Raw genomic sequence first — 13,490 nt, 5'->3', positions numbered from 1 at the left:
CAGACTGCTGTGGCTGCTGCCACCCTGCAGTGATGCAGCTAAGGGGGCCGGAGGGGTCAATTACCATGGGTACACACTTTGGGGAGTGCCAGGGGGTGTGTTTCAAGGGCCTTCTGAAGCGCACAGAGGCCATGCATGGCCTCCCTGAGCCTACCTTGGCACTTAGAAAGGCACTTCCAATTTTCTGAAAATCCTAAGTACTTTCTAAGACTTTAGGAGGCCAGACACAGCCTTCTTTGGCCTCAAAAGGTTTGCTGGAGGCCTTATTTGAATCTATGTGGGCCAGCTCCTCCATGAAAATTTGCTTCAGAGGCTCCTTGTGTCCCAATCCTGGTTAGGAAAGTGGCCATCATTTTGTTGGTATTGCCCAAATGAGGGAACTCTTCCCTAAACATGCTGGCCTGGCTTACCTTTTATTTATCTTCTGGGTGCCAAGCCAAGTCCATCCTCTCATGTTTTTAATAGTATCAGGGATCCTTTTCTGTTGCCTTTAGTAAACCTTCAATTGCTGGCTCTCTTGCTGTTTCTACCTTTCTTCTTGTTGCTTTTACTGTACAGTATTTCAGTGTTTCACATTGTAAGCTGCCCAGAGGCCATCTAGCAAAAGGAGAGATTAAAAAAAAACTAGGTAATCGATCTGTTTTGACACTTCTGTCCAGCATGGATATGCTGTGGGAAGAGGTGCCCAGGAAATTCACAGGTGAAATCAGGAATAACCTGAAGCCTGTGGAAACTGTAAGTGGAGTACCTCTTGCTGACACCTCCTCTGTTCCCAAGAGGCCTCAAGTGTATTTGCCTTGATTCTCTTTAAAATATCAAGTACATTTTGCTGCGTGTGTGCCTAAGATGAACAATGGCAGGCCGGTGAAGTATGAGTCTGAGCTCTCCTTCGGAATCCAAGGAGCAGCAGAAGGGAGAGGCACATGACTGCAAAATGGCTCATGAATGTTTGAGGCATCTGACTGTGCTGACTCTTCTGCGAATGCACTCATCAAATCTATGGCTTTCAGCTGATGGAGTGGCAAATAGGCCTTTGACTGGAGTTCCGTATCCAAAGGAGCAGATTTTCACTGGCAATTGGATGAGCAAAATCCTACTCCACAATAACAGCTGTGAACCCTGCTGAGGGCATCTGTTGCGTTGTTAATACTGGTTGGGAATCATACAGCTCTGGCTGCGTTTTGTTTACCAGAGAAATTCCTATGCTTTTCAACACAGCTTTAAAAGATATTATACCTCCTGTTTGTTTACATATAATGCTGGGACTGTGTTGTCTCCCTTCTCTAGTACTGATTTTCTTCCCGGCAGGGGGCTAGCATATTGATGGGCTTTTTTTATTATTTTCATTTCAACTGAGTTATAATCATCATAATAATACTAATAATACCAGCCTAGTTGCATAAATGTGCTGTTTAAACAAAGTGCGTTGCAGGGAGGGTGGGCCTGATGCTCTTGCTTTTCTTAAGCCAGCATCTGTAGGGAGAAATGGCATCCAATGTAACAGTTGAGGAAAGCAGTTTCAGCCTTCCAGGTAGAGGTAAGAGAAGATTTCCAACCTCAGTAAGGAAAACAAGCAACAATTGTAGGAAATGGGGTGGGGGGAGCAGAACATCGGCAAGCACAAATAGGGATTCTGAAAGTAAGGAAGACAGTCGCTGTCATGGGGATTAGGCTGGGTGCCTTCCTCCTTGTTGTATACCAGGAAGGCAGGAGGTCTGGCTCAGTTGGTAGAGCTGCCGCCTTGTATGCCTGAAGTCTGAGGCTGCCAGTTCAAAACAACTGGAAGTACCCAAGAACTGACAACACGCTGATATACTGATGAGCTGACCCTCGGTGGCAGAGAGGACTTGCCATCAAAAGGAGCGTGGGAGGTGAAGGGCCAGAGAGAGGCCAGACCGGGAAGGAATCCAGCTGGAACGAGTTCTATGAAAGACTAGAACTATTCAATTGTAAAAATCCCTGCGGGGGTTTAAAACAGCCTGCCTATGTAAACCGCCTTGGATTAAAGTCTGAGGAGAAATCTGATGACCAAAGAAAGGCGGCATATAAATACCTGTATAAAATAAATACCATCACATGGGGAAAGGATGCTTTGCAAAGGGAAAAGGTGCTTTGATGTATAAGTAAGATATTTCTATAATCTCAAAGGGTGTTTTGGTTTGTATTGACTCTGTAACATCAGGGCAGGGGTGTCAAATTCGTTTCATACAGAGGGCCAAAGTCAGCATTCATGGTGCCTGCTGAGTTTTGTCAGTGATACTGCTAGAGAAAGTAACATTATGCAGATGATGGTCAGAAATAAGCACTTGTTCTCACATAGAAACTCATTAGTTGCAAATGACACAAAAGAACATGTGCAAAGCTTGTTTATATTTTCAAGATATGAGCCCAAGTATAATGGGGACCAGATAAATGGCTTCCAGGGGCCACATTCAGCCCACAGGCTTTATGTCTGACAGCCCTGCTTTATGGCTTCATAATAATGCTCTGAACTGGGTGAACCAATCAGAGGTAGCTAAGGGGTTAAGGGTAAAGTTGAAGTTAGCCAGAGAGGAGAAGCTGTCAAGGGAGGTGCCTCAAGTCCTTGGAAATAGAGGGTGTTATTAGGTTGGCAGAAGAGAACACACTAATTTCATTAACTTACTCCAAAGTTAGTAGTCAGGAGATTTGCCCCTTGTGAGGGGGGCATTCAAGGAGTTAAGTAAAGATGCAAACAGCCCCCCCCCCAAATAAAGCTTAGCTAAATTCTACTCTAACAACATAAGCTAACCTACAGTTACCAATTCCAGTACACATTACTAGATCACAATAATTTCTGTAAACTGGACTGCCCACCTTTACCTTTGTTTGCAATAAGTTCACTGGAAGGAAGCAATCATCCTACAAAACACAAGCTTAGCTTTTTTTGGTAAGATTCTAGATACAGTAATGATCAGACCTGATGAACCAGCAAGTTCCCTTATGTTTGTATGAGTCAGATAAAAGGATAGCAAGACATCTGCTTATCTTACCAGTTTCACACACTTAAATTTAGATAAAACTTTTCTAGTCTCAAATATTTAGGGAGTTTCTGAATTCAACTGAGTTAAATTCAACTCAGAGTTTCTGAATTCTCCCACAAAAACTCACCACACATTTTGAGACGGTGGGGTGGGGGAAATGACAGACTTAGACATGGGGCAAACAATTAATAGGGTAGTGGACCATTAAAACAAGCTTACAGTTCATTGCTATGCTGCCCAGAACTGGCACTGCACTTTCCCACCAGCAGGAGACATCCAGCACGAGCAAAGAGGCCAGTGCCAGTCTGAGGCCAGGTGGTGGTGGTGAGGGGGTGGAACTGGGTGGAGGGAAGGTGGGCCAGAAGGTCCAGGAGTGGGGACAGCAGCAGAAGCTGCCGCTGAATCCTATCTCCCTGTCCTGATCCACAGAGAAAAACATTGTCTCCTTGGTTCTGCACCAGATCAAGAGTTGGCGCAGCTCCCAGAAGACCCATTGGGACCACCAGGGCTCTACACAGGGTAAAGGGAACCAATGTTCCTTTACCCCGAGGCGACATCTGGCAGTTTCTCTGGCCCCACAGTATATAAAGGCAGCCATTTTGGCACTGCAGTACTGCTGGGCACTGCGGAAGCTTAGAACTGGGCTGTTAGTGTCTGATTTTCCAACCAGAGCCTTAAGAACTTTTCAACCATATCTTGAGCAGCTTAATAATTTTTTGTCAGAAAACTGGCCTCAGAAGCACACACACACTTGACTGATTTAAATAGCAATTTATATGTACAATTCAGGGTACTTAAAAGTTGTCATGCATCTGGAGTTAACCTGCAGCTAGAAATCTAGGGCTCCGTCCTATGAAGTATGGTATCAGCATAGGGAACAGAACTGTTATCAAGTTTCTCTATTTTCTCTCCACCACCCTCATATTACTTTTATAATGTGCAAGGCTGAATGCTTGCTTTCAAGCAGGACCAGATAGAAACAAACTGAAAATAATGATTTCCATGGAAAGCCTCCATAGCATATATTTGCTCCTGAGCAAGGTATTACTTTCTTTCCCTGTCTTGTTCTGTAATACTCTGTGTTGCCAATTCTGGCCTTCAACCTCTCATACCAACCGCATTCAATGTGAATTGGAAATGCTCTTCTGTCCTGTCAAAAGCATCCTGTTTACTGTCCTGTCAAAAGCATCCTCAAATATAAGAAGCTATTAGCGGCAAATGACACATGGTGGTTAATTGTATGCTTTTTACACATTGCTCTCACACTAACCACATAATTGGCAGTCAATCTTTAATATACATATATACAAAGTTATATACATAAAAATACACAATACATTTATATGTATATATATATACTGGAGTTATTGTACACAGATGTGCTAGAGTAAAACTTCTTGCATTTGTCCATTTGGTCTATTTTTTTCTTATTAATTTAGTCAATAAAGGTATTTTATATCAAAGATGACTAAGCATCTTGCGTTTTTGATCATGTATTGAACTTAACAAGGTAAGATTTGTTTACGCAGAACATATGGATAAAGAGTTACAATAAAAAACTGACATTGTTTATAATATTGCTGACTTCTCTGTTCATTAGCTGCTGATTCTTTGCAATGGTTTATTTATAACTGCTCCAAAATAATCTGATACATTAGCAAAAAAAGGGAAGCAAAGATCACAAAGCTGAATCACAAGAACAGCTTGGCAAGTTTCATGAAGAACGAGCAAAGCAGAATGCTGGCACATAAAACTCCCACTGCCCAGTGACATCTAGTGGGCATTGTGTCTAACTGTTAGTTCCTTAAAGAAAACAAATTAAGCTGCACAGAATTAAAAACAAAAACCAAAACTACCAAACACGTTTATTTTACAAATCTTCAATAATAATATTTGGTAGAAATTAGATTTATTGCTTTTGTAATGACGACTAGTTTAAAAAATTTTTAAAAGCAAGGATCGGTTGCTGCAAGACATCTTCAAAGCAGGTGGATTGTAGCTCAAATAGCTCTGCAACAGTCTTTTCTGGAAGAGTTTAAGTTTTAGCATCATTATAAAACAACACAGGTGTAAGAGACTGATTCTAAGGAACTACAAAAGGAGTTTAGTAGTGAGATAGTTAGCAAAACAATATAATTGAATATAAAAGGCAATTATTAAGTGTTCAAAATGTACAAATAAATTCTTCCTTAGTAAAGAAGCAGGGTTAAATTATGTCTGTTCTTTCAGCTGGTAGTTTGACTATGCTGAATTACCTGGTACATGCATCTCTTGAAAAAGGAGACAATATTGAGGGAAAAAAATATCCTGCATAATGATACAGTACATAAGATTTAGACATCTATTGTTCAAGTTGACGTCTTGTGTCATTTTCCTTTCTTGTAGTAACTCAAAAATACACAAATTATGGTTTGGAAGATGATGGATTTTCTACCATTATCAAGATGTCCATTTTATTCTTTTTACCTGAGTAACCTTAAGTAAACAGATTACAAGGCAACTGACATACGGAGCTCCCATGTGTGTGTGTGTGTGTGTGTGGGGAATCCTCATCAATTTAAAACTGAGCAAGTCAATCCACATGCACAAAAGAATCCCTACTTAAAGGGATAGTCTTATATGAGAACTACTGCAACTGGAACAATTGGAGGACTGGGCACAATCTATTAAGCAAGGTTGCCACATAGCTTCTATTCATTTCAATGAGACTTGCATGGAATCCCCTCTAAAGTAAATGACGGCTGCACAGAAGTGCTGTTTGAGGATTGTTTCCATTAAGTGATAGAAGGCTAGTTTCTACATGAAAGGTCCAGTAATGTGCTGATTCTTCTTGAGTGCCATTTTATAAATACAAAGCAGGTCGGACCATATAAAACATTTACTGAACATTAAAGTCTTGGGCAGTCTGTACAGATCAGTAGGTGTAATGGAATTATGTACAGAAGTTTATTTTTGACACATTTTGTGCAACTTGGCCTCCATGTGCATTTCAAAAGCTGCTGTCAATGATGCTGATATTCACAATTCTTAATGCAGCTGGCAATGGAGTGCACAGAAAAGAGGACCACAGATCCCAAACTAATACTGTGCTATGCAGACATCTGTACATAATTCAAACAGTGCATATATCAGAGTAAACACATAGCAGCAAATACAGACAATGGCATTTACAGGTTCAAAGTTTGTTACACTTTAATTACGTAGAAATGAACAAATATTTGGATAAAAGTGTGTGACTGTTAGGAAATTCTGGCGTTATGGGGGAAAATCCTTTCAGTCCTATGTGCAGAAAAAAGTACAGTAGGAATAAATCCTTTACAGTAGCAATTAAATAATTCAGAAGCAGTAGTAACGAAAGTTTCAAAAATGCGCCACATACAAATTGAAGTTGCTCTTTGCTAGATAGTTTCGTTAAAACAGAGTTCACTGTTAACACCCATCAGATGTTCCCATCTTTGTGCTGCTTCCTTCATTTTTCTGGTTATTTTTTCTCTCTTTAACCAAACCCAGGCTGAAGTAGGATGAGAATGCTTGAAGCATTCTCTAGCTAGATTCATTTTGGTGGAATAAAACCCCACAGGTGTTCAGTCACTTTTACGAGGTAAGCTTGGAGTAACTTGGAGGAGAAAATTTACGTTTTAAGTACTTCAGAATATAAAGCGGAAGACAGCTTACTACAGTAATGGCTGACACTTTCCACAGGAAGGTCACTGTTGTGATAAAGGCAAGATCTACAGACATAAAAAGGGAAAATAAGTTATAAAAGCAGAAACAAGGGAACTGTCCATGTGAAAGATCAATAAATATCATTCAACTATTGTCATAGGCTCCAGGACTATAATATGTCATAAACTGGTTAAGTTTAGGATACAGTCAAATAATTTTCCTGAACATGTCTTTCATCATTTATCAGTCTGTCCTAAAAATGACCTGAACAACACTACCAGGACAAAATGTCATTTCATTGCTCCAAGAACAGTGGTAAGTTGATATGAGAATGTTTGTAAATTTAGGATTGCTTTAAAAAAAGTCAATTTAATTTTGAAATTGAAAACACTGAACTCTATGAATTTCTTCACGAACTTTGTTTTTCACTAATCTTTATTTGTCCCTTCACTTGCCCTGTTACAAGTGGTCACTTTTTCCTACAAGTAAATTTCACTGTCAAAATTTTAGTATTTGAGTTATAGACTGTGATTCAGCAGTTCTATAAAACCTCCACTTTCAACATTCTAAAAATCAAGGACTAACTGGAGGTATTTTTCAAGTTTCTCATTATATGGCAACAATCACATATCTATGCACTGACCAGGACTACAATTTAACCCAATCATGTAGTATGCTTGTCGTTCAATTTTATGAGCCTTTGGTGACATTGGAACGAGCCCAGTCACCACAGAGCAATAGCTGCATCAACTCTAGTGAATTAGCAGTAGGGCAAGTTGCGAATGGGGAGGGGAAGGTCAAGGGGAAAAATCAGGAGTTTTGGCTTCCCTTGGTAAGTCCTGTTCCTGGTGGAGACAGGGGGCATTCCTGACAGATGGGCATGTCCCTTGTAGCTTCATATAGGCAGGTCAAACCCAAAGGAGGGTGGAGCTCTCTGTGCATGGGGACCAGGACCCAGACTAATAGCCGAGCCACAGTCCTCAGAGACAAAACTTAATAACTGGAAAAGATTAAACTTCAGCGAAAAAAGGCAGACCAACATCCAGGATAGAACAAAAGTCAGCAAGACCCCAAAAACCAGTATTAGCCCATCATGCGTAACAAAATTTAACTGGACCAGAAGGGTGCAGAGTCCAAAGAGAATAGAAGAAGGGAGGGCGGAATGCCCCATCTCCACCAGGAACAGGACTTACCAAGGTAAGCCAAAACTCCTGATTTCCCTGGTGGAGACGGGGGCATTCCTGACAGATGGGATCTCCCTGAGCAGTAATGCCTGAGTTGGGCGGGATCAGATACAGAACATAGTAAACGCTAAGCACCGTCTGGAGGACTCTATGAACGAAGGCAGCCTTTGCAAAGGTGTGAGAACTAATTTCATAGTGTTTCAGAAAAGTATGTGGTGGCGACCATGTAGCTACAATCTCAGACAACAAGGTGATGTCATCAAAAGCGGCCAAAATGGCTGCCCCTTTCAATGAGTGAGCAAGGAACCCTTCAGGGGGCTGAAGTCCCAAAGTGTTGTAAGCCGTGGAAAGGCAGGTTCTCAACCACCTAGCCAAGGTAACAGGCAATATTTTTCTTCCTAGTGTCCTAACCTGATAGGCTATAAGGGCATCAGTCTTTCTAAAGGGTTTAGTGCGCTTTGTGTAAAATCTAGTCGCTCTACGTACATCCAGCATATGGCATGATCTCTCATTAGGATGTTTGGGATTAGGACAAAAGGATGGCAAGACTAATTCTTGTTGACGGTGGAAAACTGAATTAATTTTGGACAAGAAGAACAGATCAGTCCAAAGAACCAGGCTATCTTTGTGAAGATGCAGAGGTTGGGATGGATAGACAGCTCTCCCAGCCATGAAACCCTATGAGCGGAGGTGATAGCCACCAGGAAGGCAGTCTTGATAGAGAGTAGCTTTAAGGGATTGTAGCTAAAGGCTCAAAGGGAGCACTAAACAAAGCTGTAAGAGCCTTGAAAAGGTCCCAAGTAGGGACTCTGTGAATGGGAGGAGGATTAAGCAGATCCACCCCTTTAAAAACCATTTAACATGAGGGTTCATCAGCAGTGACAGATGACCTCCTGCTCCCAAAGTGCCTTGAATTACTGCCACCTGGCATCGCAGGTTGGAGATCTTGAGGTCCTTTTCTAACCCATCTGGTGAGAAAACAATAATAACAGAGACTGATGGAGAGGTGGGATCAAGCTCCTTTTCTCTACACCATGAACGAAACTCTTCCACCTGGTTCTATAAACCCTTCTTGTGGAAGAACGTCTAGAAGATAACCTGGTGGAGATTACCCTCTCGGAGAGACCTAAGTGTTGAAGCTCTAACCTTTCCACCCAGACAGATGGAGTTTGTATGACTGTGGGTGATTTAGCAGACCCTGGGACAGAAGATCTGCTCGATGAGGAATTTCTCAAGGGGGAAGAACTGACAACTGCAGTAGCTCTGGCTACCTGGGCCTTCCTGGCCAGCTTGGGACGACTAGGACCACTGGCGCCTCGTATACCCCTATTAGACTGAGCATTTACATCAGAAGGGGAACAGGAGGGAAGGCGTAAAGAAGACCCTTGGGCCAAGGGTTTGATAATGCGTCAATTGCCTCTGCCTTCAGGTCCTCCAGCCTAGAAAGAATCTCGCCACTTGGGCGTTTTCGCCTATAGCGAACGGATCCAGTACTGGTAGACTGAAGTGCACTGTGATTTTCAAGAAGGTCTGAGGATGCAGACGCCATTCTGCCTTCGCAAGCCTGCTCTGACTTGGCCAATTCACCTCTACATTCGGTTCGCCCCCAGATGTTGTGTGTCTAGAGACATTAGATTTCTTTCTGCCCATTGAAGGATTAGGTTTGTCTCCCCCATCAGCTGCCTTGACCCCCCCTTGGTGGTACAGATAGGCTTTGGCCGACCAATTGACGGTCCTATCTAGGACGTGTCCCTGGCGCAGAAGAAGCTCAATCGCTCTCAATTCCAGCAGTTGATGTTGAGATGATTCCAGGGAGGAACATTGTCCCTGAATCTCCCTGAATCTCCAGTTCAGGTGAGCCCCCCATCCTATTAAGCTGGCATCTGTGGTTAGGACTATTTTGGGATGAGCATGAAGACTGACCCCTAGAGCTAACCAGTTCTCAGTCAGCCACCACCGCAGGTCCTTCTTCAATGACAGAGGAACGTGAATCCTGAGCTGAGACCTCCTCTCTGTTAGATTTGTATAAGGGGACAGAAACTGCTGAAGTTTCTGAGTATGAAAAGATGTGCCCAGTTGACTAGCTGAAGACATGAAATCAACATCCCCTGAAATCTGGCAAGTGTGTGTAACAATTGTGTGATCTTCTGTTGTCTGTCGCTGAAGAGGAAAGCTCAAAAAATTCTGGGTATTGAACTAAACCCCCCAGGTGATCCAATACTTGTGAGGGTGTCAGCATGCTTTTGGTTTTGTTGATGACAAACCTATACTGTTTGAGACACTGTACTGTAAGGGTGGTGTGCACCTAAGCTAAATCCCTGGATGACACTTTGATCAGGAACAAATTTATCCACTTTAAATCTAGGATCCCCTGCATCTCTCTGTTTCATTTTGGAAATGGAGAAAGAGATTAAGTAGACCCCAGAGTTCCTTTCTGGCAGAGGAACCTCTTCTACCGCCCCTATTGAGAGAAGATGATTTAAGGCTTCTAACATAGTAGAGAGTTTTGCTGGTACCCTGAAGAAAAGAACCTGCCAGAACCTGTCTTGAGGCTTCCTGAGGAACTCCAGGGAGTAATCTCTGCTGACAGTTTCCAGGACCCAGGCATCTGAGGTGATTTGATGCCATAGGAGGGTAAATTGAAGAAGCCTGGCTCCCACTGGAACTGAGGGAGGGGGAAGACTTGGCATCATGCCAACTTATCCTTGGAAGATCTGGGGTTTGAATTGGCCCACTGAGAAGAGTGGAGTTTTCCCTGTTTCTGGGGAAATCTGCCTATGTTCCACCTAGGCTTAAATCTGTTTGTTCTCTAGATATACCAGAGGAACGAAAGGAGCGAAAAGGCAGGTTTAGTTTAAACTTGACCTGACTTTTGGGTGCAGAAGGCAAAACCTTCGCTTGTCCTTGTTTTCTACCAGGACAGGCTCAAGAGACTGTCCAAAAGGCTTGCCCCCTACAAGGGAGTGCCTAGCAGTCTGCTTTGCGAACAAGAATCAGCATCCCAAGGACAAAGCCCCAGGTTACGACTAGCAACTACATTGGATGTCATGGCCCTGGATGATGAGTGCATCCAAGGAAGAATCGGTCACAAATGCTACTGTCAGGGAGATCTTTTTGAGGGGACTTTGATGGCCTTAGGGAGAGAAGGACTGGAGTTAGACTGCTCATCAACCCAAAGAAAGGTAAGTCTAGCAAAGATAGAAGTTGCAGCCACAGCACGCAGGGCAAGAGGAAGCCTTGAAAGCACTCTTGAGAGCAGACTTGATTCTCTTATTGGGGGGATCCTGAGGTCTGCCCTCCGCTTTGGATAGAATGATTGTATTGGTGGCCAAGGCTGCTACTGGGGCATCAATGGAAGGTGTCTTAAGTTTCTAAAGAACTTCCTTGGGGAGGGAGTAGAACTTGTTGACTAATCTAGCATCCCTCCTGCCATGTAAAGTTATTGCCTACTCAGATTCCATGATCTTAAGAGAAGCCTCAGGAAAGGGTATCTCTGCCTGGCGGAGAGGCCTTTGGGGAAAAAAAAGGTCTTCCAGATGCAGAGGACAGTGCTGTAGAGCTAGGCTCAGCCTCTGCTGATGCTTTGAGGCTTAATGCTTTAATTATTTTCTCCAACACAGTGGGGAGGAATACTGCTGGAAAAAGGCGATTCATGCTGGAGTCAGCACCCCCCCTGGTCTTCCCTTGAGAAACTCCCTTTCTTCTTTGGAAGAGCGTTCCTCTGAGGAACTAAGTTCAGAGCCCCCATAACCCATAGCTGTTAGGAGCTTGGGATTTTGCCGGTATGTGTGGCTCCCCGTGATTTAGGGGATTTGAGATTTTTCTTGTGCCAGGAGGCATGGAAGTCTGAGGCAGCTGAAAAATCAGACCCCCAGGGGGGGAGATAGAGGGCCTGGGGCATTTAGTTTTGCCCTTACCCTTGGTGCTAGAGGGATACTGTGGCTGAAAGGCAGAGCCATGTGCAGCCAATCTAGAGTCTATAAGCCCCTCCAGCCATTGTACAATATGCTCTCTGTCTGCGTTCCCTAGAGGTGAGGGGGCAGCAGGAGTCTTGGTGCCTTGTGAGTAGGTGCAGCTCTGCTCAGTGATTTGGCTAATCTGGGTATGCCTGAGGTACCCAGGTCAGGAAGGCTGGATTCAGAACTTGCATCAGAGGCCATTGTGAGTTCAGAAGAAACTAACAAATAATCTCTATGAATGCAAATACATTGTGTTTGTTTTTTTTTTGAGGAGGGGCAAAGGAAATTTACCAGCAAAAGAACAAAGAGCAACTGACAATTTAACAGCCTCAGCTGAGCCAACCAGGCAAAGCCTAAACAGAAAATTTTCACCAGCCAGAGCCAAAACACTGAGGCTGCAATTCTAACCACACTTTCCTGAGAGTAAGCCCCATTGAACCAGATAGGGCTTACTTCTGAGTAGAGCCGGTTCGGAATGTGCCCTAAATCACTGTAAAAAGGCTTCCCAGCCCCTTTCAGCTCACGGTTTAGGCGGGAAGCATGAGAGCAGGCACCAGCAAGCAGCCCCAAAATGGTACCCACACCTCCGTGGAGGCGCCTGAAGATGGGGTGCGCAGGGCAGACCTGGGTGCCAAGAACTTGTGGAATGGTCTGCCTGGTCTGAACCCAGGCACTGCGTTAGTGCCGGGCAGACCTGGGGGGAGAAGGCAGTTGCTCCCCACTCCATCACCACCTCTGAGAGGTGCGGACCAGGCCCGGCAAAATGCTGCTGCTGCTGCTTCCCTGGGAGCAGGTGCGTGGCTGTGACGCTGCAAGGCACAGGCTGTGAGCGCTGCAGGGAGGAACGTGCCTGCCTGCCCTTGCCTTCGAACCCCAGGAGGGGGGAGGGAGAAAAGGCACGGGGAGAAGAGGAAAGAAGCGCTGTGCAGGAGAGCTCCAGGAGGGCGACCAGCCTCTGTGCGAGGCAGGAACGATCTGGGTCCTGGTCCCCGCACACAGGGAGCTCCACCCTCCTTTGGGTTTGACCTGCCTACATGAAGCGACGAGGGACATTCCCATCTGTCAGGAATGCCCCCGTCTCCACTAGGGAATCCTGGCGGCAACAGTGTATTCCAGGACCTTTTCTGAACTCGCTCTGCCCCTTTTCTCTCCTCAGACATACGCCAGCTATATAGCCGGCGTAGGTCTGAGGAGACCCATAGGACACCAGGAGGCCTTCACTGAGGCAACAAAAAATATGTTTACTTACCACTGGCAGGTTTCCTGATCTCCCCTGCATCACCACAGGATGCAGCGTGCACTCTGTGGATGCATAGTTGGGGGATAGGATTGGGGCCTTATAGCCCAATCCTATGCACATCTACTCAGAAGTAAGTCCCATTAGATTCAATGGGGCTTACTCCCAGGAAAGTGTGGATAGGATTGAGCTGCAAATCAATTAGTACTTTGGTCTCAGATTGAAATTTTCCCCAGTTAAGGGCCCAATCCTATCCAATTTTCCAGTGCTGGTGCTGCTGTGCCAACGGGGTATACACTGCTTCCTGTGCTGGGGAGACAGTCACAGAGGTCTCCTCAAGGTATGGGAACATTTGTTTCCTTACCTCTGGGCTGTACCGGTGCTGAAAATTTGGATAGGATTGGGCCCTAATTCAGTAGTTCTTGAAGGGCCTAGCATTTAG

General features: G+C 44.3%; 1 protein-coding gene across 3 annotated transcripts in view; it reads right to left on the bottom strand.

Annotated features, from left to right (window-relative positions):
* Positions 1-4,190: 4,190 nt before the first annotated feature.
* The window catches only part of ATP9B (ATPase phospholipid transporting 9B (putative)), a 190,734-nt gene continuing 181,434 nt past the window's right edge, over positions 4,191-13,490 (bottom strand). For all 3 annotated transcript variants that reach the window (XM_066623335.1, XM_066623336.1, XM_066623337.1), the window contains one exon: positions 4,191-6,733. In XM_066623335.1, the coding sequence (XP_066479432.1) occupies positions 6,597-6,733 (137 nt within the window). In that variant the 3' untranslated portion in view covers positions 4,191-6,596. The remainder of the gene's footprint in view (positions 6,734-13,490) is intronic.

Source organism: Tiliqua scincoides, chromosome 4 (genome assembly GCF_035046505.1).
Source record: "Tiliqua scincoides isolate rTilSci1 chromosome 4, rTilSci1.hap2, whole genome shotgun sequence".
NCBI classification, from domain to species: domain Eukaryota; kingdom Metazoa; phylum Chordata; class Lepidosauria; order Squamata; family Scincidae; genus Tiliqua; species Tiliqua scincoides.
The sequence above is the reverse complement of the archived record's forward strand: the minus strand, read 5'-3'. Positions and strand labels throughout refer to the sequence as shown.